Here is a 24,151-nt window from a genome sequence, read left to right as displayed (position 1 = left end):
CAACTATGGGCACAGAGGATCTTGATAAAGGTCATGGGCAGGGGAGGGGCAGAGAGGGAGAGAGTGAGAGAGGATCCCAAGCAGGCTCCACGCTGGCAGCACAGAGCCCAGCATGGGGCTGGATCTCATGAACTGGGAGATCGTGACCTGAGCCGAAATCAAGAGACACTTAATGAATGGAGACACCAAGGTGCCCTAATAGTGAAACATTTTGGAGGGGGAAGACAGGGGAGGAACTTCCGTAAGAAGATTCTGCAGCAGCCCAGGTACCCACCCTGCTCGGGCTGCCTAGGCTCAGGGAGGCTTCAGGGCCCGTGGAGGTGCCGACGCGAAGCCCCGCTCCCCACGGAAGATGCCAGCCTGGTGAGTGCCCGGACCGCACTTAGAAGGCTGGTAAGGAAAGCCGGGAAGAGGCCACAAAGCCCCAGGCCAGTGGGCTCCTCGGGATGGAGGGGAGACGCTTCCCTGAGGGGTCAGACACAGCGTGCAGAGTGGAGGCCGGAAAAGGAGCCGGGAGGCCCCAGCAACCCGTGCAGGACACCAGGCAGGAAGAGCCCAGAGGAGAGCGGCAGGCAGTTCCCGCCCCAGAGAGACCGACCCAGACGCGGGCGATGCTTCTGGCCTCGTGTTGGGGGGAGGGGGGGGGAACAGGAGGAGCCATCCAGGAGTGCCCCCTCCACGGCCCTGGGGGTGCCCCTCTGCTCCCCACACCCGTTCATCCTGGGAAGGGCTTGTAAACTTAACTGTTTGTAGAACCACTTATAGAAAAAGCAGGAAGTATACAGATTTCCCGTACGTCCCCCTCACGGCGCCCTTCACACCATTTTGTCACCTCGCAAGGCATTTGTTCCGATGACTGGGCCCACATTGACGCACGTAGGATCCATAGCTCACAGCGGGGGCCCTCTCGTTGCTGGCCAGATGTACGCGTATCCACCATCACGACACCCTACAGAGTTGTCACACGGCCCTGGAATCCTGCATTCCGCCTAGTCCTCTCTCCCCCCAATGCTGGGCAGCACGGACCCTCTCCCCGTCGCCAGAGCATCACCCTTCCAGGGGGCCAGCTGGGGTCGTGCACGATGAAGCCCTTCCGGGCCTGCCTCTTGCATCCAGCCCCCGGCCCGGGAGGCGTCCGGCTGTCCGGTGGCCGCGGTGCAGTCACCCACCCCCTGGTGAAGGGCAGTGTCATTGCTTCCGAGTGTCAGCAGTTACGAGTAACGGGAAAGCACTTTCTCACAGAAGGAAACAAACCTAATCTCCGAATAAGGGATATGCTTTTAAGGTCCAGGATCTATCACGTTCACGAAGACTTCCCCGGATCCGTTGCCTTCTCGGTTCAGGGGCACCTGGATAATCCTGCTGGGGAGCCCGGCAGTCCAGAGCCTCGACCACAGCATCTGAAGGGCAGCGGAGCACGCACGATAGATTCTGGGCTTCACAAGGGCCCACGGGGGTTGAGAGAGACGGACGCTTTTTCAAGGCCACACAGCAGGAAGAAGGGAGAGATCCGAGTCTCCCTACTCGGCTGTCCTCAGAGCCGGAAGGAACCTCCATCCCCCCGTGGTCCCCGTCACGGGGGACGTCCACGCTCCCGGAGGTCAGCAGGGCAAACGTTAAGTATTAGCTAGTTTGCAGACCCCAGCCAGATGGCCCCACGTGGTTCCTTCCGAGCCACACTCCCCGGGGACACCGACTCCGCTCGCACCATCCTGACCTCGCGGAGAGGGCAGAGACACCTTAGGTGCACTGTGCCTCAGGTCCACCCCACGCCCAGGGCTTCTTCCACCGGGTGCCCAGAGTCACTTGCCCAGACTCCTGACGTTAAGGAGCTGAGCTAGGGCCCCGACCAGGTGTGCCCGATACCCGGGCCCACGTTCTGGGCAACGGTCTCTCCTACTCCCCGAGAGAGAAGGGGGAAGGAAGGTCAGCAACGAGGAATGCAGGCTCCGGCTCCAACCACCCACCGGCTCCCCGCCAAGGCCGGTGCTTCTCAAGCCCACAGTGTGCACAGCCGCTCCTACAGGATGGCAGAGAGGCAGGTGGCAAGGGAATGCACCCCGAGGGAAGCCCCCCCAACATGGTAGCGGTACCCCCATCACACGAAAGGAGGCCGGCTGTTTCCTCTGACGCCCTGATGTCCAGCACGGCCCCTCCCTGGGGAACGGTTCAGACACACAGGCTGACAAACCTGGGCATCTCGCCCACCAGCCTCCAGCCCCACACCCTGCAGGGCCTCAGCGAGCAGGAACGCCCCTGCTCCCCAACCCTGATTCCTCCACCCCTAGCTGCCCCGCTCATTCTCCTCTGGGCACAAACAAGGGAGGCTGGCCGGAACCGGATGCAGCAGGAAGAAAGAACTACTCTGAATCCCACCATCTGGGGAGCACCTTGCCTGGACCCATACTCCCCTCCCTGCTCACCCAGAGAGGCGGCAGCTGCCAGAGGCCCACGAGGTTAGCCCGAGGTCAGGAGTTCACGGAAACGCTTGGGTGGGAGCCAGCGGGCGTGGGCAAAAAGGGAGGGATCAGCCCCTCTCAGGAAAGGGTTCATCGCCAGAGTGGTCAGAAGCCAGGCCCCATGAGCCCAGGGAGATCTCCGGTCCCCGAGCCTCACTGGTCCGCATCTGTGAAACAGGGACGAGAACAGCACCCTACGTGGTCATCATGGGGAATATACTGGTTAGTACTTCAAGATGGGGAGGGCACAGAGCAGTCACGCCGTTCGTGTAAAATCCGTCAGGAGGCCTTGGTGGTTTGAGAGGCGACCAGGCACAGAGGCAGTGCTGGAGAGCTCTACATCGATAGTTGCTGGTGTTTTGCCAACCCATAGTTCTCCCGGGAACTCACGGAGATCCAGATTCCCAGGCCCCTAGACCCCCTGAAGCAGAGACCCTGGAACGTGCCACAGCCCCCAGGTGACTGATGCCGCTAAAAATCGAGAACCCACGTTTTTCTATTAGAATCTGGAGAACTCTGAGGAGTTCTCACAGACACCCAGCCTACCCAGAGGCACAGACTCGGTGGGTGTGGGGGAGGCCTGGGCAGGAAAGCATTTTAAAAACCTCTTGAACGACTATTTTAGGACTCTCAACGTCTCCTTTTTCACGTTATGTTGTTGGAGAACCAACGATCTCGGTGCTGAAAAGTCACTTACTGGTTAAGCTTCCATCGAACTTCAGACAGCAGCCTCTATGGCACACTTCCCCAGAAGATCTCCACCCTCCCATGGATCACTTCGCAGGATCAGGACGTCATACACACACCAGAAGTACAGCAGGGCCATTGCTAAAGGCCCACATGAAGACAAGGCTTGTGACAGGGCTTGAACCCTCACCCCAGGCAGACACGCACCCTCAGCCAGAAACAAGAGCTGTAACCCTCAGAGACCACCTCTAAGCCCCAGGGAGGCTTCCACAGGCCTTAGCTTCCAGAGTTCTGGGCTAGAGAACCTGAAGCAGGGGGAGGACCAAAGCCTCTGTGTGGGGCTACCCGTTTCAAGGGCCGAACAGAGGTGAGGGAGAAGTGGGGGCAGGACTCCCACCGAACCCCCTGGGGACGAGTCTAGCTCCACTACCAACCATAAGGCTGGGGAAATTACTTACCTTCTGTTTGCACGTCTGAAAGATGGTGACAGTAGTACCTAACCCAGTGGGACTTCAGCAAGAACAGGGACCGAACACGAAAACCGAAGACGATCCGAGTGAAGAGTGAAGAAGGAGCCCGGGGTGTTTGTATCCTGTGGAAGCCCCCGCCTGCCTGCTAAAGCCCCAGGCAGGGCCCCCACCTGCCTGTTATAAACCCACGGAGGCCCCACCTGCCTGCTAGAGCCCCACGGAGGCCTCACGTGTCTGCTATAGCCCCACAGAAGTCCCATCTGCCTGCTATAGCCTTACAGAGGCCTTACGTGGCTGTTACAGCCCCACAGAGCCCCCCACCTGCCTGCTACAGCCCCAGGGAGGACCCCACGTGCCTGTTACAGCTCCACGGAGGCCCCCACCTGACTGCCATAGCCCCAGGGAGGCCCCTACCTGCCTGCTCTAACTCCACGGAGGTCCCACGTGCCTGTCACAGCCCCACAGAGGCCCCTCACCTGCCTGCTATAGCCCAACAGAGGCCCCCACCTGCCTGCTATAGCCCCAGGAAGGACCCCACCTGCCTGCTATAACCCCACAGGCCCCATGTGCCTGTTACAGCCCCAGAGAGGTCCCACCTGCCTGCTATAGCCTTAAGGAGGCCTTACGTGGCTGTTACAGCCCCACAGAGGCCCCCACCTGCCTGCTATAGCCCCAGGGAGGCCCCCACCTGCCTGCTATAGCCCCACGGAGGCCCCTACCTGCCTGCTATAGCCCCAGGAAGGACCCCACCTGTCTGCTATAACCCCACGGGCCCCACGTGCCTGTTACAGCTCCACAGAGGTCCCACCTGCCTGCGATAGCCTCACGGAGGCCTTACGTGCCTGTTACAGCCCTACAGAGGCCCCACGTGCCTGTTACAGCCCCAGAGAGGTCCCACCTGCCTGCTATAGCCTTAAGGAGGCCTTACGTGGCTGTTACAGCTCCACGGTGGCCCCTACCTGCCTGCTATAGCCCCAGGGAGGCCCCCACCTGCCTGCTATAGCCCCACGGTGGCCCCTACCTGCCTGCTATAGTCCCAGGAGGGACCCCACCTGCCTGCTATAGCCCCAGGAAGGACCCCACCTGCCTGCTATAACCCCACAGAGGCCCCACGTGCCTGTTACAACCCCACGGAGGCCCCCACCTGACTGCCATAGCCCCAGGGAGGCCCCTACCTGCCTGCTATAACCCCATGGAGGCCCTACGTGCCTGTCACAGCCCCACAGAGGTCCCACGTGCCTGTTACAGCCCCATGGAGGCCCCTCACCTGCCTGCTATAGCCCCAGGGAGGACCCCACCTGCCTGCTATAACCCCACAGGCCCCACGTGCCTGTTACAGCTCCACAGAGGTCCCACCTGCCTGCTATAGCCTCACGGAGGCCTTACGTGCCTGTTACAGCCCCACAGAGGCCCCACGTGCCTGTTATAACCCCATGGAGGCTCCCACCTGCCTGCTATAGCCCCACAGAGGTCCCACGTGCCCGTTACAGTCCCATGGAGACCCCCACGGAAGCCCCCACCTGCCGGCTATAGCCCCATGGAGGCCCTACATGCCTGTTACAGCCCCATGGAGACCCCATGGAGGCCCCCACCTGCCTGTTACAGTCCTACAGAGGCCCTATGTGCCTGTTACACCCCCACGGAGGCCCCACGTGCCTGCTACAGCCCCACAGAGGCCCCCACCTGCCAGTTATAGCCCCACGGAGACCCCACGTGCCTGCTATAGCCCCACGCAGGCCCGCAACTGCCTGTTATAGCCCCACGGAGGCCCCACGTGCCTGGTACAACCACATGGAGGCCCTTACCTTCCTACTCTGAAGGGCCCCGAGGCCCCAGGTGCCTGCCATCTCCTCCTGGGGGTCCCTGCAAGTGCCTGCCATCTTTTCGCCGGGGTCCCCCAGAGTCGGCCCTCCCGGAGAAAAAGAGATTGATCAGTGGTTGGGGCTACCTCCTACAGCAACATCATTTCCTTTTCCACGACCCTTCCCTAAATCACAGCGTCATGGGCACCGCTCCGCTAGCTATGAAGCTTCCTTCAGGCCCCTCTCCACACCCCTAGGCCTCAGTTCTGCAGCGTGGAGAGAAGACCCTTACCCTCGTTCACCCAACCGGTCTGCTAAGTACCCACCACGTGCCAAGATGGAAACCATGCCAAAAACAAAGAACCCCGTGGATCTGAGACTCAGAGGGAGAGACATTAGGCGGCCACCACCGGTACGCAGAGGACTGGAGCAGGGCTTCGGATGGAGGCAGAGGGGCAGAAACGTGGTGGGGACCACCTCCGGTGGGGGGTGGGCACTGAGCGCTTCCGTGCCTGGAATGACGGCCATCTCCATCCCTGTTAGGGTTCTCTCCAAACACAAACTTTGCCAAGTCCAGGAATAGATCCACCCCCCAGGGGGGAGGCTGGTAAGGACTTCTCAGCTTCCAGAAGATTCTTTTTAAAAATAAGTGGGAACGTCCGTTGGAGCAGACACTTTGGAAAACAGTCTGGCAGTTCCTCAAATGACCATATGACCTGGCAATTCCACCCTTAGGTACGGACCCAGGAGAAATGAAAACACCTGCCCCACACACACCTGCGCACAAGTGTTCACAGCAGCAGCAGGTTCCAACAGCCAAAGGTGGAGGGAAACAAGATACCCATCAGCAGAGGGCTGGCTGAGCCGGATGTAGTCTGTCCACGCCCTGGAAAGCTCATGAGTCTTAAGGAGGAGCAGAGCTCGGGCACATGTTAGCGGATGGACCTAGAAAGCATCCCAGAGCCTGAAGGGCATGTATCATGTATGATGCCTGTATGTGAAATGTCCAAAAGATGCAAATGCAGAGACAGAGGAGTTTCGGAGGCCACCAACGGGACAGTGCGGGGCGGGGCGGGGCGGGGCGGGGCGGGGCGGGGCTAGGGAAAGGACAGTGGGGTACAAGGTTCCTCTGGGGGGATGGCACACGGCCCTGTGAACACACCAGGGGGTCCCACGGCTGTTTCCGAGTGGTGTCCAAACCTCCCCAGAACCGTGCGGGGGAAGAATGCTCTGGTCAGGACTCCCCAGGCGACAGAGGGGGACAGTACGATTTCAGACGTGACAGCTGCTCCCAAGGAGCAGGGTGGGAGCAGGGGCCCCCAACTTGGGGTGTGCAGACTCCTAGGGGGGGCACAGAAAGAATCAAGAGTCGTGGGGAAAGAAATTACATCCTTATTTTCACTGGCCTCTACTTGAGATTTAGACAGGCAGCAAATCACAGCAGTCGGTCGCCAAACCCGTGATCTTGTCACCAATAGAAACGGCACGTCCCGGGAGAGTGGTTGCAAACATCTGGGATATGGTTACACCCCAGGCCTGCCCCCGCCGGAGCAGGGCCAGAGTGCTCAGGAGGACCCTCACACCCACCCTGCTGGTGCCAGCACTGTGCCAAGGACACACGGGGCCCGAGTCCCCACTGACCCCATGGATGCCAGCTCCAGGCTCATGCTGGGAGGGACGCTGGGGCTGTGCAGGTGTCTCCAGACAGAGCGGCACTGAGAAAAGACCTGGAGGGCAGAGGGGAAGCAGGAGGGGCTGAGCGGTGACCGGCACAGAACCCTCCACCTACACCTCCCTGATGACTCAGTGTCCACGGGGCTAGGCCTGTGAGGGGCACACACTCCCTCCCTGCCACTCCCCTGCCAGGGTCTTCCTCTGACCTCAGGCCCTAGGGGACCTGGGGTAACAGTGAGTCACCCAACACGACTCTGGGCCCCCAGAAGCCTTGACACCCCTGGGAGGTAGCCCACAGGGCATGTCTGGGGAGGGGACGGGTCACAGGCTGAACCTCTTCCAGCCCCACCTGACTCCGGCTCCCCGCAGGGACTGGCCTGCGGCCTGATACAGGCTTAGTCTCTCTGGGAGTCCCCTCCCTCACCCAGCTCTTCCGTCAGGGCCCAGGGCCCAGTTCCTCAGGAAAGCTGGCCAGACCCCACCCCAGTCCCAGATGCCTGTCACAGCCCAGGCTGACAGGCCCTTGAGCTGGGGTTCTCCCAAAACTACTTGGCTCAGCCATCAGCCAGAGTCCTTGAGGCTCGGAGAGGAAGAGCGGAGGGGACGCCGCTCTGAGACCCTCCCCAGACTGCCCACCCAAGGCTCTGACACCTGCTCACACCGCAGTTCCCACGGGAGGGTCTGCCCTCCCTGCAACGAGGAGTAAACTGGAACCGCCTCAGGGCTGGAGGGCTCCACACCCCGAAGGAGTTCCAAATGCTTCTGCAGGAACCCCTCCCCTCTGGCTGCTGTGAGTGGAAGGGCAGGCCTGGAGGCAAGGGTCTGCTGGCCTTCCTGAGGGGGACTCAGAAGCCCCCAGTGCCAAGCCCTGAGCCTCTCACGCTCAGACACCCTGGCTCCAGCTTGCCTGGCTGGGGTCCCCAGCCTGGGGTTCTGCACCCCCACACGTGTGGGGTGTCCCCAGCCCGGGGCTCCGTTCCATCGGCTGGTGGAGGCAGGGTCCGCATTGTTACCCCTCCACTCGGGGCCAAACGGGAACTAGCTGGAGGGGGCTGAGCCCCGGCAGCCGGGGCTGGAGATCGGCGCTCACGGGCGCCACCTCCAAGCCCCCCACGTCCGGGGAGCTCGATCCCATTTAAGGCTCTGGCTCCCCACAGTCCTGACAGGCAGGCGCAGGGCTGGAGACCGAGGCAGGGTGCCTGCCCGGGGCGCTGGGGGCTGCGTGTGGCCCCCTCCCTCTGAGCAGCAGGACAGCAAGCTCCAGGGGGTTGATGCTCAGACTCAACAGAAAGGTGCGTAAGGCGCAGGGTGCTGGGCGCCAGTGAGCGCGAAGCGGCTGCTTGAAAACAAAGGGCCAGGGAGAAGTAGCAGGTGCACCTGACCGCAGGAAGGGACGCGTCCCTCCTCCCTCTGCCCTGCCTGTGGCCTCCCTGCTCCTCCCTCTCCCTGTCTCTCCCTCCCTGTCTGTCTCTCCCTCCCTGTCTGTCTCTCCCTCTCCGTCTCTCTCCCTCTGTTTGTCTCTCCCTCTCCCTCTCCCTCTCTGTCTTCCTCCTTCTGTCTCTGTCTCTCCCTCTGTCCCTCTCCCTCTCCCCCTCTCCATCTCTGCCTCTCCTCTATCTCTGTCTCTCCCTCTCTGTCTCTGTCTTTCCCTCCCTGTCTGTCTCTCCCTCTCTGTCTCTCTCCCTCCTGTCTCCCTCTGTCTGTCTCTCCCTCTCCCTCTCCCTCTGTCTTCCTCCTTCTGTCTCTGTCTCTCCCTCTGTCCCTCTCCCTCTCCCCCTCTCCATCTCTGCCTCTACTCTGTCTCCGTCTCTCCCTCTGTCCCTCTCCCTCTCCCCCTCTCCATCTCTGCCTCTCCTCTATCTCCGTCTCTCCCTCTCTGTCTCTGTCTTTCCCTCCCTGTCTGTCTCTCCCTCTCTGTCTCTCTCCCTCCTGTCTCCCTCTGTCTGTCTCTCCCTCTCCCTCTCTGTCTTCCTCCTTCTGTCTCTGTCTCTCCCTCTGTCCCTCTCCCTCTCCCCCTCTCCATCTCTGCCTCTCCTCTGTCTCCGTCTCTCCCTCTCTGTCTCTGTCTTTCCCTCCCTGTCTGTCCACTGTCTGGCACATTCCTGCACACCCCCCCCCCCCCCGCCGGTCCTGCTCAGGCCTCCAGCTAACAGGACACTCTGTGCTTGTGAACACTTCATGGCCACTGTCACCAGGGCCGCCTCCAGCCCCGAGAAAACCCTGACCTCTGCTATATTTCTGCCGCATTCTCTTGGGGATCCACAATTAATTTCCTCCAGATTGGGCCCCACACCGCAGACACAGCCACTCAGCCCCCACGCTGTCTGGGTGATGTGGGATCCCCAGGGAGCCTCCAGGCAAGGCTGCGGGCTGGGCCCTTCATCCCCAGAATGTTTATCTCCTGTTTGTCCTAACAGGTTGGTTCTGTGCAGACCCAAAGGGTCAGGCTGTGGCCTCCACAGCCAGGGAAGGCCCGACCACCCGCCTGGCGCGGCCCCTCGAGTCTGGCACAGCCACAGCCATGCTGGCTCCCGCACTTCCCAGGGCGGCCCTGCTCCCCCTCCCTGCACTTAAAACGGATGGAGCCTCTGTGACCTCGCCCTGCCATCCTCTGGGCGTGTGGGGAAGTCCCTCCCCCAAAGGCTTTCCCACACCCACCAGGTCTCACTGTCAGCCCTGGTTCAGCTCCCTCCCTCCCGTCAGCAGTAAAGGGGGACCTATGTGACAGGTGCATGGACAGGGCCCCCTCAGCCAGTCCAACGGTCCCACGCTGCCCTGGGGCTATTTGCTGCTATCCCCGGGGCCGGCTCATTGCCAGGCACACAGTAAGTGCTCAATAAATACCTGTGTGGGTCCCAGCTACCCTGCAGACACCACGGCTGTTCTGTCCCTGCCAGTAAAATAGACCCTAACTGCAGCCCCTCGAAGCCTGCGCTGCAGGAACTGGACAGGATCCCCTGACCTCCTAGCCAGTGGGCAGTGGCCCGAGTCAACATTTACTCAACACCTACTGTGTGCCCGGCACCGTGCTAGGTACTCAACAGGCAAGAGAAAGGCATCCGCAGTTTATTTCAAGGAATCCACCATCCAATGGGGGAGGCAGCCGGCAAGCGGGGAATCCCGGGGGGTCAGGAGTAGACGCTGGGGCTTATGTCACTGTGGTGTCTACAATACGTTAAAACGTTTACAACTCAACAATAAAAAGACGACCCAATTTTAAAGCGAGCAAGGGCCCGAACAGACGTGTCTCCAAAGACATCCCAGCGGCCAGTGAGCACGTGAAAAGATGTCCGACGTCCCTAATCCTTAAGGAAACGCAGATCCAGACCGCAGTGAGACGTCCCTTCACACCTGCTAGGAGGCTGCAATCACGGGGTGACAGTGACACGTGCGACAGAGATGTGGCGTGGCTGGAACCCGCAACACGGCTGGCGGGAACGCAGAACGGAGCAGCAGCTGCTTGTGAGGTTCATCATGGGGCCGCCGTAGGACCCAGAGGACCCGGCAACCCCACCCCCGGGCACAGAAAGCGGTGTCCACACGAAAGCTTGCACGAGAGTGTCTGCGGCCGCACCGTTCACAACGGCCCAAATGTCCACCGACCGATGAACAGACAAGCAAATGTGGCCACGCCAGGGAACATCACTGGGTCTTGAAAAGGAACGGAACCTGGCGCGGGCTCTGGCGTGGGCCCCTGGACGCACCCGGAAACACCGTGCTGAGGGACAGGCCAGCCACAGGGGCCCCTCGGTGATGCCGTCCACCCCCAGGGTCCAGACCCAGCAAATCCAGGGACAGAGAGCGGACCGGCGGGTGTGGAGGGCGGGACGGCTTAACGCACCAGGGGTTTCTTTCTTGGGTGACAAAAACGTTCTAAAACAGGCGGTGCAGAGCTGCGCAGCCCCGTGAACGCACCACGACCCACCGAACTATACGCTTCAAAAGGTAAATTTTAAGAAAACCACGTCACGACGACATCACTCATCCGCTCTCGGGGTGCAGGCTTGATACGGAACAACCTCGGGGGCAGAATGACAAACGGGAAAAGGTGACGGCAGAGCGGGGGCCACGATCCACCGCTGGGGACTTCCACAGATGTAAACAACCACACGACGTGACGGCAGCTCGCTCACAGAGCATCTGCGTGCAGCAGGCAGGCGCACAAACCTTCACCGGGTCTCCCATCCGGCCTCCGGGAGCCCCCAAGGGGGGGCTCGTGACCACGGACCTGACGGCTGGGCTCGGTCCCACCTCGTGTGAGTCCGTTGCTTCTGGAAACCAAACCTTCCAAGTGACTCAGGAAAGTCACTCCATCCCCCAGCCTTGGTTTCCTTGTCTGTGAAATGGCCCCGTGGGGTGGTGGGGCCATAAGGAGACCTACTGGCTGCAAGGGGTGAACACAGGGCTGGGACAACAGTCCACGTCCCGTCTCTGTTCCTGCTGTCCTCCGCACCCCCACCCCTCAGGGCCACCTGCCTCTCGGCCCGTCTACATCCTCCACACCGTCCTCCTTCTCAGGCCCGATTCTGATCCTGGCGCTTCTCGCCTCCGGTGCCACTCTCTCCTGACTCTGTGCCACCTCCCAGCGGACGGTGCCCCCATTCAGATCAGACGCACAACCCCCTGCTCCCTCCACCCTCACCCAGCACGCAGCCTCTCACACCACACGCCCTCCACACCAATTCCTGCCCCCAGACGCCGTCCCGGGCACCGCGCACCTGCCCAGCCACTGCCCCCACCCAGACCCAGGCCATCATCTCCCCTCCCCCGGACACGAGCACCCTCTGGGGGTCCCCAGCTTCCACTCTGGTCCCCATTTCCTTCCCCACCCAGCAGCCAGCGTCATTACCCAAAGACACCGTCACAAACAGCAAGGGCCCAGCAGTTGCATCGCAGAGAGACCAAGGCTCACGTTCACGTAAGAACCTCTCCGTGAGAGTCTGCAGGCGCTGTGTCCATCATAGCCCCGAACGGGAAACACCCCGGAAGCCCCTGAACCGTGATGGGTACGAAAGCCACGGTCCAAGCACACGCACACCCCGGACACCGGTCAGCAGTGAAGAGGAACGAAGTCTGGGCGCACACAGCGAGCTGGATGGGTCTCCCGAGAACCGCAGTGAGTGAAAAAAGCCAGTCCCCGTAGGTTGCATACCCCACGATTCCGTGTATAGAACATTCCGGAAATGAGAAAATGACAAGATGGGGAGCAGAGGAGTGGGTGCCAGGGATGAGAGGGGGGAGGGTGCGGCTCTGAAAGGGTGGCAGGCCGGGGGGCGGAGGGGTCCCTGCTGCTGAAACCCGGTGTCCGTGTTGATATCCCGGCCTCAACGCTGCGTGGTCCTTCCGTCAGGTGTTACTTTGGGGAGACAGGGTGGAGGGCACAACCGTGGAGTCTAGGGGCATCTTGAAATTAAAACTCAATTATTCAAAAGCAGGAACACCACGGGGTGCTGCTGACCTGCCTAAACCCTTCAGCGCCCTTCCTGCCCCTCCTGCCTTGGCCTGGAATATATGGTCACACCCTCCCTCCTCTCACCCTCTTCCTCCAGTTCAGAACCACACCTGTTCCAGCCTCAGGGCCCTTGCCCTGCTGTTCTCCCTTCACACACCGCCCCCCTCCCCCCCTGCCCGCTGCCCCCACTGCTCTTGGAGGGACTGTCATCCATGCATCAGCCAACCAGGATTTCTGCAGCTTTCCCTGCTACAAGGCCACAGGGAGGAACCCGCAAGAGCCAGTCTCTGCCCCCTCAAGAGACTCCAGTGCATGGGGAGGGGGACAGGACAGCCAGAGGCCAGTAATTACAGTGCCCGGGAGCACGCACGCACAGAGGCCCAGAGGCACTCTGGGGGTCTGAGGAGGGGCGCCCCGCACCATCCTCCCCAAAGTGCGTTTCAACCACAGCTCCCCAGATCCACCCACAGGGAGCCAGGCCTTTGAACTCACCAGCGAGCAACCAGCTGGCCGGGGCGGGGCCCCAGAAAGGTCACGCACGGTCCCCAGGTGGACAGTGGGGCGCCAGCTCGCGGCCCCTCGAGGACCAAGAAAGCCTGCACTGGCTTATCATACAGGCCTCCCAGGGAGGCCCCCACCTGGTGCTCCTGGGAACATCCCACTGAAAATCCCTCCCGGGCTCCTTACGGTGAGACCTCCCCTCAGCCACCTTCAGAGGCTCCTTTCCTGCCCTTGTTTGTCCCCAACCCACAGAGGCGGACGGGGAGCGGTGGGTGATTCTCAGGTCTGGTCCTCAGGACCCCGGCCCTGGATGGCCCCAGATGTGTGCCCTGGGCTAGATTCCCTCCTGGGGAGTCTATCCAGGGGCCCTGGGTGGGAGGTTTGAAGCGGACCAAAGATGTTGAGACCGTGTCATCACCCCAACTTCCTAGGACTCGCTGGGCCTCAGTTTCCCCTGCAGAATGGAGGAGTCATGCCTTCCTCCCAGAGGGACCGAGTGAAAGAAGGCACAGGTGGCTCCCAGCTCATGGCCAGACTGCTGACACCAGGCCTGTGGACCTGGTGGGGAGGGCGCGGGATGAAGTTCTAAGGATCACATGCTGCCTGGTGGGGCAGACGGCCGAGTCCCGGCAGGACAAACTCAGGACTCTGAGGCCTTGGAGAGAGAAGGGGTGTGTTCAGGGGAGGGGAGGTGGGGAGGCCAGCTCTGCCCCCTCCAGCCTTTGCTCTGTACCCACAGGTCAGAGCCTGCTGGCTCCGGCCTTCCTCCCGTGTCCCACCTGCCGTGTGCGGCGATGGTCACGTCCGTGTGTCTGGGCACCTGTGGAGAATGGGAGGGTTCCTATCCTGGGGTCCACAGAGAAGTCTCAGGGAGTCCATGAACCCCCACAAGTACCGACAAAATGCCACATGTGTGCAGGGCCCTGCGTGTGTCCTGGGAGAGGACCCTCAGCCTCGCCATGCTCTCGGAGGAACCCGGGAGAACCCACAAGTTTATGAAATGCTGAGCGAAAGGTCACCGAAGGCCGGGGTTCAGGAGACCGGGCCATCCTTCCCTACCTCTGCATGACTGTGAGACCGCGGGCGCCTCCCTGGGCCTCAGCGTCCTCAACTGGAGAGCCAGGGGGTGGCCGAGATGACCGTCCCGTCAGGAGGCGCCCCCAGCGGATGCTGCAGACTGCTCTAGTGTGCCCCCTCCCCTCACCGGCCCTGTGACCTCGCCAAGCCCGGCCATCCTATGAGCATCCCTTCTCCTGTCTTACCTGGGAGTGCACGCCCTGCTTCACGGCGCTACTTTAAAAACTAGAAGGAGCAACGCTGGGGCGCCTGGGTGGCTCAGTCGGCTAAGCATCCGACTCTTGGTTTCGGCTCAGGTTCGCAGGATCAAGCCCCACGTTGGGTTCTGCGTGGACACTGCGGAGCTTGCTTGGGATTCTCTCTCTCCCTCCCTCTCTGCCTCCCCATGCTCTCTCATGCTCTCTTTCTCAGAATAAATAAGGTTAAAAAAATAAAATAAACAAAAGGAGCAAGGACTCTGGGAAGGCACACAGGCCAGTACCCGGAACAAAGCGGACGTTCAAAAACTGAGAGTGTCCTTCTTGCAAAGGAATCTCCATGGCTCTGGGGTTCGACGTGAGCATGTTTGTGCTTCGGAGCACTTTCAAACTGAAGTCCGTGAGACCCTGTAGCGGGTTGGCCAGTGTCCCCCAGACAGACACGTCCACACCCTAACCTCAGTGCCTGTGAATGTGTGCTCACACGGGTAAAGGGTCCCTGTAGGTGCAATGAAGTTAAGGATCTCGAGAGACCGTCCTGGATTTGGGCTGGACCCTAAATCCAGGGACTGGTGTGGCCGTAAGGAAGGAGGAGGAGAGGGCAGAGACAGGAGGGGCTACATGGTGACAGGCCGGCACGCGGCAGCTCTCCTCCTTGCTGTAACATGGGCACAATGCTTAAAAATCTGCACGTCTAGGGGCGCCTGGGTGGCGCAGTCGGTTAAGCGTCCGACTTCAGCCAGGTCACGATCTCGCAGTCCGTGAGTTCGAGCCCCGCGTCAGGCTCTGGGCTGATGGCTCGGAGCCTGGAGCCTGTTTCCGATTCTGTGTCTCCCTCTCTCTCTGCCCCTCCCCCGTCCATGCTCTGTCTCTCTCTGTCCCAAAAATAAAAATAAAAAAAAAAAAAAAATCTGCACGTCTATTTGATTTTTTTTTTTTTTTAATGAAGCACAACATGTACTTCATGAGCCACTTGACCCGGAGTTTGAAGAACTGTCCAGAGCAGCGGCTCTCGGCCCTGACGGCTCCCGTCACGTTCCTGGGCCAGGAGGCCACCCTCCCAGAGCCAGGCTGCTGTGGTGCCAGGCAGAACCCCAGCAAGGCTCTTCACGGCCACCCTCTCACTGATGCCCTGGATGAGTGGCCCCCCCACCTCAGCTACACATTAGGATCTCCGGGACAGTTTTAAAAGAATCTCAATCCCAGACCACCTCAGTCGGCCTCTCTGGGTGGGGCCCAGGCATCAGCATTTTCCCAAGCAGCCAGATTCCATGCGCAGCAGAGATTAGGAGCCAGATTAGGAGCTCCCGCATGCGAGCCACCTGGGCGTCTTGCGCACATGCAGCTTCTGGCCCTGGAGACCCCCGTGCAGGGGTGGGGAAGAGGGACCAAGATTCCAGGGGTGGGAGAGAGGGGCCAAGATTCTGCATTTCTAAGGGGATGATCTCAAGGGGACCATCCCAGGGCTTCTGCTGTGCACCTGGGGTTAAGAAGCACCAGCCTTGGGGCGCCTGGGTGGCTCAGTGGGTTGAGCGTCCAACTTCAGCTCAGGTCATGGTCTCACGGCTCATGAGTTTGAGCCCCGCTTTGGGCTCTGTGCTGACAGCTCAGAGCCTGGAGCCTGTTTTGGATTCTGTGTCTCACCTTTCTCTCTGCCCCTCCCCCACTTAGGATCCTGTGTCTCCCTCTTTCTCTCTGTCCCTCCCCCACTCACACTCTCTCTCTCAAAAATAAATGGACATTAAATAAAGAAGCAGCAGCCTCCAGCCGTGCTCCTAAAGGTGCAGTCCCCAGACCAGCAGCAGCAGCACCCAATGAAACTTGTTAGAAATGGACATTATCAGACAGCATCTCCGGCCAGAAATGCAGGGGTGAGGCAACAATCTGCTTTCTGCACCTTCTGGGTGATTCTGACGCAGAGTCAAGTTTGCAAAGCACTGGCCTCGAGTAGCAACAGTGGGGGACCAGCAGCCTGCCCAGCCAGCAGCGCAGATGACCCTGGGTGTTTCCAGAGGCCTCCAGGAGCACCAGGGAGCTCCCCTGGGTCACCCCCGGGAAGGTGGGAGCCGGCACATGTTGACAAGGAGTGTCATGATTCCATCACAGAGAACATGCCTCCTGCAGGGTCAACAGACTCGGGGCAAAAATCCCTTTCCCACCATCGGAGCTCAGCGGACCCCTCCCCTGGGATGCCTCTGCTGCTCAAGGACACAGACATCCCCCTTCCCTTCTCAGAACCCTCACCTGCAGTGTTTCCATCAGTCCCCAAACTCTGGAATGAGAAACCCCTGATTATTGTACACATTTTTGTCTCACATCCAGACTTTTTGGTACAAGTCACATCCCCCTGTTTCTTGTACATTCCTGACTGCAAGCTATGTTCGGCACACTGGCTGCTACTGACTGAATGTCTGTGTCCCCTAAATTCAGAGGTTATAAATGAGATGGTGTTAGAAGGTGGGACCTTCAGGGGTGGTGAGGTTATGGGGGTGGGGCCCTCATGAATGGGATCAGTGTCCTGATAAAGGAGCCCCCAATCGGCCAACGTCTTGATCTCAAACTTCCCAGCCTCCAGAGCTGTGAGAAACACACACTGTCATTTAGAAGCACCGCCCACCCCCCCCCCCCCCCCCGACCTGTGGTAATTTGCAACAGCTCGAACAGACAAAGACACAGTCAGACTCAGCAACTATTTCCAGGTTGATTCACTGAAGGTCGACCTGAACTGTTCTGTCTTTGCACCTCAAACGTAGTAGGGGCTCAGTAAATGCTTCTCAACAACCCAACAAATCGAGCCAAGGCAACCGTAGCAGTAAAGAGAGTTACGACACGGGTAGATAAAGGGCTGCTTGTTTTTCTGCATCTTTTCCAGCACTTTGGAACGCTGCTCGCTACACAGTGCTCCAGCCGTGTCCTCCAGCCATGGCTGCATCGCAGCCTCACATCACGAGAACACCCTTGGGACGGATTCACTTCATTCTATGCCATCCGCCTCACTCATGGGAAACACTGGCAGGGCCTCTTACCAGCAATGACAGCACCAAGAGCAAAACAAACCCCGTCAGGGACTTGTAACAGTGATGCCTTCAGAGAATTTTCAATGAGGCTGACCTTTCAGTGAGGCAGGAGGGTCTCAGGGAACATTTTCCCTTTGACTATCAATGCCCGGGTGTAAGTTCTTATAATGAGATGGACGTGTGGCAGGATGGTGAGTGAAATTACCCCGTATACGGCCTTGGCACACTTCATTCACTCCACAAACAGCATGCTGGCACCATTGTAGTCACTGGACACACAGTGGTGACCAGCATGGACCCACCCCTCCCTGCGTGAAGCTCACACTCTAACAGAATCTTCTGTGGCGGTGGACACATTCCGCATGGTCCATGAGAGCCGCCAGATCCGTGTTGCTATCAGACGCTTGGAATGTGGCTGCTGAGATTGAGGCACTGAATATCTAACTTTCATTTCATCATAATTAATTGAAATAGCCATATGTGGCCAGCAGCCACTGTGCTGGGCAGGGTTGTTCTAGATGAGTACTCCAGTGGTGCTGATTTAAGGAGGAAGGTGGCCCAGTAGTCTTTTGCGGGTTGATACAGACAAGACCATTCCTTTGCCTGCCTCTGGCGCACCTATAACCATGCACAGTCCGTGAGAACTGAGACACACACAACCTGAGGTAGAGATGAACCTCAGACTCAGAGCACCTTGTACAAGTCTTACCAAAGACCTCACCTGGACCCGCCCCGCTAGCCAGGAGATGCTCTCTCAGGTCACCAGCAGACACCTGGAGGCACCCAACTTTTTTGGAAAACAGGACAGTATCGAGATGCAAACAGCCAATGCCCCCGGTGGTGGTATTCCTTGGAGTGTGGCCCCCAGACACCAACAGGGTGGGAACGGGCAAACTTCTCATGGCCAAATGTGCTGGACGGGTCAGGGCCAGGCAGTCACTGGCCGGGAGGCTCAGTTGGGCACCCTGGTTGTTAGAGGTGGTGTGGGGGAGGAAGGAGAGCAAAAGCCATGGCGGCATGTGTGTGGCGCTCTCCAAGGTGCTGAAGAGACCGGCCGCTCCCCTATCCTATGCAAAGACTCGGTGGACCCAGAAAAACCCCTGGTCTGATGCCTAGAGCCTGTTGGAAGCACAGCCAGGACCCCAGGCGGCCCTTGCCTTCACCCACCACGTGCCTCACACAAGCCAGGAGACTACAAATTGGCGAAGTGGCTGGTCTAAGAGAGGGTGACCACTGTGGAAATTCCAAACACACATCGCCCCCTGTGGATCCCACGAATCCACATATCCTGCGATATGTGGTCATCAAAGGACACTGTGAGTGTTACATCCACAGCCATCGGCCCATAATCGATAGCCAGCTGTCCTTACGGTTGTGCAGGCCCGGGGGGAAACTGGGGAGGGAAAAGAGCCCCGAAGAGAGGCAGCAGAGGCTCCTGGCCCTGCCCGACAGCTGTGTTAACTGTTTCCATCAGCCAGGGCTGCTCACTAACTACCTGGTGGGGCAGCTATTTCCAGAGGGTGCTGACCCTGGCCTCCTTGCCAGCTTGGATAGAGCTCCTGATATAAAGCGCCCAACTCTGGCTCCAGGGCTATGTTGGGTGAGGGGTGCTCAGTAACACTTCTTCCTCAGCTATTATTGGCAACAAAGAACGAGTTATTTGCTTTTTCTTCCTGCTTTCACCTCCTGGAGCCTTTTCCCTTGCCAAAGTGGCTGAACCAGAATCTCTGAGGAGATGCTTTTATCTCCAATAGCTGAGTGCTTCTTTTGTTTCTGAAACGAACTCCCATTGGCCTATGTCTGGTGTCCCCGACCTGCTTCCTCCCTAACCTGGGACCTGGCACTGGGATTTTCTTTTTTAAAAAGTTTGCCTTCACATATTCACGGCCTAGCATCAAAAATATGCCCAATGGTCATTTATTTTGATTGGATATAGGCTTCTTCCCCCTTAAAAGGGGGCATGAACTGCATAAACATGTGTTTAAAGTGGAAACTAAGCCTCCCGCTCCATCTGTAACCTGAGCCTCGTCGTGTAAGGCTGGCACTCTCCCCGCACAGGCACAGGGGCTCCTGGAGCAGGAGTCGGGAGGGGTTTGGAGGGTACACGTGGCTGTGTTTTGGGGGACGGGGTGGAAACATCTCCGGGTGACAGGTGTATTGTGCGTGTGTGTGCGCACAGGCGCAGAGGGCCTGGGATTTTGACTGTGGGCGTGTGTGATTTGTGTGGGCCGAGGGATCTGGGCCAGTGAACGGAATCTGCATTTGAGGGGGGAGGCCTGGTACGTGAGATGACTCACATCTTTCGGGCTGTGGGAGGGTTTATTTGTGGGGGTAACTTTGGTCCGAGGGGTCCTGTGTACATGGCACCAGGAGGAAATGTTTACCTGTGTGGCCAAGAGCAGGGGTGTAGAGAAGTGGAGAAGGGGCAGTGCACGCGGGCGGGGCAGCGGGGGGAACACCCGGGTGGGCGCCTGTGCCTTTGCCTACAGCTCCTGGCTGCCGCGCCCAGAGGAGAAGCAGGGTGCGGAGGAAGAGGAAGGAACGAGGAGGTAGTTTTGCACAAGGGAGTTTAGAGAACGTGTTCCACACAAAACCACAGGCTCTGGAATCGCTGTCCTGAGTGCGAATCCTGATGGCGCCCTGCACCCACCAGCCAAATCATCTCCTCTCTCCATGCCTCTGCTTCCCAGTGTGGGAAATGGGAAGGACAAGAAAAGCAACGCTGCATCAACCCAGGTACGGGAATGAAGTGCTATCATCCTGCAAACACTGGCCACCCGGCTGGCACACGGTTAGAGTTTAACATCGCCACTGATCATCATTTTCGTTATTACCATGATCACACCTGGCTATCGGTCCTGGTAACGGTCACTGTAAGCGACGCTCATTGCACGTGTGCTGTGATAAAAGAATAGTGATAAGTAAAAGTCAATGCTCACTACATCCCTGGCACAGCCACACACGCCACCTCAATTAATCCCCACCTACTTCACAGGTATTATTACCAGCCCTTCATACAGATGAAGAAACAGAGGCTCAGAGAAGTCAAGTAGCTTGTCTGAGCTCACAAAGCCCAAATGGCTGCAACTCTATACAGCACGTGCTCGTGCCGCCCCGTGCCCCCAGGGCCTCACCCTCTCCACAGGGTCACCCCACAGACCGCAGAAGTCACTCAGCCCACGTCCACAGAAAACGCCTGCCTTGCACTTGGGGGAGGATAAACCTGGAAGGGGAGGAGTTGGCAGAAGCGGCCCCAGTTGAAATGGAGTCCATACCAATTGCAGCCAAATGTAGAATATGTTTGCCATGAGTGCATCATTCATGAAAATCGCCGTTTCCCCAAGTCAGCACTGGAACCTGTGCTGAGGTTCAGGAGCTGTGCTGATACCTGCCCCGTATTCCCACCCCTTGTGCAAAGGAAACGTCAGACTGGAGTCGGGACCATGAACTCATTAAGCCTCCGCCTGCCCTCCCTAGAAGCATGAGCCGCCACGCCCACCGGCATCCAGACCCAGAGCTGCGACACCCCCACTTTGGTTCTGCTGGCCTGACGGACTGCTAGAGGGCACACATTCTCCACAGTCACTTCCTTCCTGATGAGAAGCACAGACCGTGTTGCAGAAAGGTGGCCCCAGATGTCTGGCCTGATTATCCCAGGCCAAAAGGGTCAATTCGATTTTCCATCATGCCATATCACCAACCAGAAGGGAGCAGTCAGCCCTGGCGTCCTGTGCCTGTAAGCCTGCCTCGGTTGGCCTACAGGTGGTGTGATGTGGGGACACATCAAGGTTCCAACCATGACTCTGCTGTCGCAGGCTGGGGGGCTCTGGCCTGTCCCATGGGCCCCTGGGTCTCTCTGGCGTCATCTGTAAAATGGACATGGCCCCCCCCCCCCCTCCACCGTGGGAGACTCCAGCGGGGCAATGTGGAGGGAGGGAAGTGCTTTAGGGAGCAGAATCCTGTGTCGCTGACTGGATAGGGGACAGAGATCCAAGAACACTGACCAATGGAAGGAAGCATTTCTCACATCAACATATTGAACCCTAAACTCATGGCCAGCCACAGCATCAGATCCTCTCCCCCTCCCCGCACCCCCCCCCCCACCCGGTAAACACAATGGAATCATCACCTTTCCCTCTAAAGTGGAAGCTTTCTGAGGGCAACAATTTTTGTCTGCTTCACTCGCGGCTGGTTTCCCAGAGCCCAGAGCACCCGCTCATAGCAAGTGCTCAGTAGATATCTGTTGAACGGAGAACGGATTTCTGTGGGCCGCCCAAGATGTCTGGGGAAGCTGGGCAGCCTAGAGAGCTGGACCTCACTCTTAGATATTCCAGGGAGTTCCACAGAGACAGGGGCTTGGCTCATCTCCTCCCCAGGCTCCTATGTGAGGCCTAGAAACCGCTTTCCTGGCTCAGGCACAGCTGGGAACACCTCTGGAGGGACTGATCCGCAGAGCAGCATGGGCAGAGCCCCCAGGGTGACAACTACCCTTGGGCTCCCAAAGAGCCCAGCTGGGAGCGCCAGGCTGCTGAGCCGCCCACCTCAGCCACCCACATCTGCTGCCCAAGCCTCGCCGTGTGCACGCGTGCGCGCGCACACACACGCGCGCATGCACACACACGGCCTAGAACCCAGAGAGGGCTGTCTGCTCAGTCCAGCCCCTGCACTCCAGGGTCCAGAAGGCTCTCCAACCTGCTCCATGAAAACAACAACAGCAAAGAGGCCGCCTGGGACGGGGCTGGGCACGGCTTTGACAGGCAGGAGCATTATATAATTAACTGCCCCCCACGCCTCCTCCCCTTTGAGTAATGATGAACCCTGCCTCTCAGTTGCATAAGCCAAAATAATAATTACTCTCCAGCCCTCCATCACTCCTGGATGTGGCCAGGGAGCAGGTGTCTAGTGCCTGCTTCCTAAGATGTGGAGGCAGCAAGCAGGCAGGGAGAAGACCACACGTCCGTTCATGATTTCCATGCCCAGCAGAAGCACACAAGTCACTGCTGCGCCCCACGCCTTTCCCAGGCATCCATGCCTGAAAAATTAGCAAGCCGCCAAGAGGGAGGCACAGAGCCACTTCTGAGGATAAGCTCCCAGGTGGGGGAAGGGGGCATCTGGAGAGCAGGCTTGTTTGGGGTCTGGCTTCCAGGAACAGAAAATGCTCCGTGCCCGTCGGATGCAAGGAGGAGTGGACACTGGAGTGTCCGGGACAGGAGCACAGCTGCAAAGGAGCCCTGGCCGAGGCTCCCTGCACGGAAACCATCTTACAGCCAGGACAGGCGGGCGGGCTCAGCCCTGAATGTGGTGGCATGTTAGAATGAAGGCACAGAGCATTCCCTAAACTAACGGCGAAAATGATTCAGCCACTGGAAGGCGAGATTCCTGGGCCTCCTCCTCCCTCCCTCCAGCAGCCTCTCTGGCTGCGCTAGCCCGCGTCCAACCACCTAGAAGTTTATTGCCGTGTTGTGTTGCTTTGGGTTTGTGCTCCTCTCCCAATCGCTCCCTTTCCATTGGCTTGGGTTCATGAGGACTAAGGGAGGCCTCTCGGCACCGCAGGAAAACAAGCAGCAGAGCTGGGGCCTGACTCCCGGAGGCCAGCACTGAGGGAGCTCTGCCAACAAGGGGGAGGGGCCCTCTCCCAGCTCCCCTCTGCCCTTGGTGGGTCCCAGAGGAGGCCGTGAGCCCGGGGCCCAGGGCGAGTCTGGCCTTTCCAGCAGGTCTCTGGCCTGCGCTTGGATGATGCACTGACCCTCTACTCAGCTCCACGGCTCCGGGCCTGGCTCTGCTCCTGGAAAGCCCCCAATACCCTTCCCCTGGCACAGGGGCGCTGTCCCCCCACCAGGCCATGGGGCAACCTGTAGCCAGGGCAACTGTGGCCTCCAGGAAGCCCCAGGAAATGCCCCGGGTGCTCACGGCCCCCCCGCTGGAGGGAGAAGCTCAACTTCCCCAGAGGTAAACAGAAGAGGCAAGAGAAGAAGGTCCCTCCTCCTCCTCCCTCAGCCCCTGGCCCGGCCCCCCCCACCCCCCCACCCCACCGGGCGGCACCTACCTCCATCTGAGTAGGTCTCCGTGCCATAGCCGTCCTGCAGGCCGTTGCTCCAGGTCCCTTCGTACTTGGCCCCGTTGCCCGTGCACTCCCGCACCCCGTAGCGCCCCTTAAATCCGTGCGTCCACTCGCCCTTGTACACCCACTTCCCCTTGCTCTCCAGGCCGATGCCGTGGCGCTTGCCCTGCGCCCAAGTGCCCTGGTACGTGTTGCCGCTGGGCCAGGTGTAGACGCCCAGCACCTCGAAGCCGTGGCTCCACGAGCCGGTGTATTCGCCTTGGCCCTTGGGGCCGGTGCAGACGCCATGGCCGTGCGCCTTGCCGTCCTCCCAGCCTCCACAGTAGGACCCTCCATCGTCAAAATTAAACCTACCCCCACTGGACATGCATGTAACTCGGTTTGCAAATCCCGCAAACGGTGAAAAAAAAAAAAAAAAACCAAGGCGATCAACAAACCGGATTCTTGGTTGGCTGGCTGGCTGGCTGGTTTTGTTTTGCTTTTTTTTTTTTTTTTTTTTTTTTTTTAAGGAAGAATAGAGAAAGCGAAAAAACACAGCGAGCAGATCCCGGGCGGCGGGAGGCCGCGGCGCCGGCTTCGGCGGAATTTAAGTCAATTGGGGGCGATTATTCCTTTTCGAGCTGCGCCGCGGAGCCTGACCAGCGTCTCGCGCTCCCGCTGGAGACAGGACCGGAGGGGAGGAGGGAGGGGGAGGGGAAGGGAGGGGAGGGGGAGGGAGGGGGCAGGAGCAGGAGCGTCTGGTGCAAACGGCTCC

At 59.3% G+C, this 24,151-nt stretch overlaps 1 protein-coding gene across 1 annotated transcript; it reads right to left on the bottom strand.

The window, feature by feature from the left end:
- Positions 1 to 294: 294 nt before the first annotated feature.
- LOC122207763 (junctophilin-3-like) lies at positions 295 to 23,764 on the bottom strand. Its single transcript, XM_042917935.1, has 2 exons — positions 23,369 to 23,764; positions 295 to 390 (listed from the first exon to the last, which is right to left on the bottom strand). The coding sequence occupies exons 1-2, from the start codon at positions 23,762 to 23,764 to the stop codon at positions 295 to 297; spliced, it is 492 nt and encodes a 163-aa protein (XP_042773869.1).
- Between the last annotated feature and the right edge of the window lie 387 nt (positions 23,765 to 24,151).

This window comes from Panthera leo, chromosome E2 (assembly GCF_018350215.1).
Source record: "Panthera leo isolate Ple1 chromosome E2, P.leo_Ple1_pat1.1, whole genome shotgun sequence".
NCBI lineage: Eukaryota > Metazoa > Chordata > Mammalia > Carnivora > Felidae > Panthera > Panthera leo.
The sequence above is the reverse complement of the archived record's forward strand: the minus strand, read 5'-3'. Positions and strand labels throughout refer to the sequence as shown.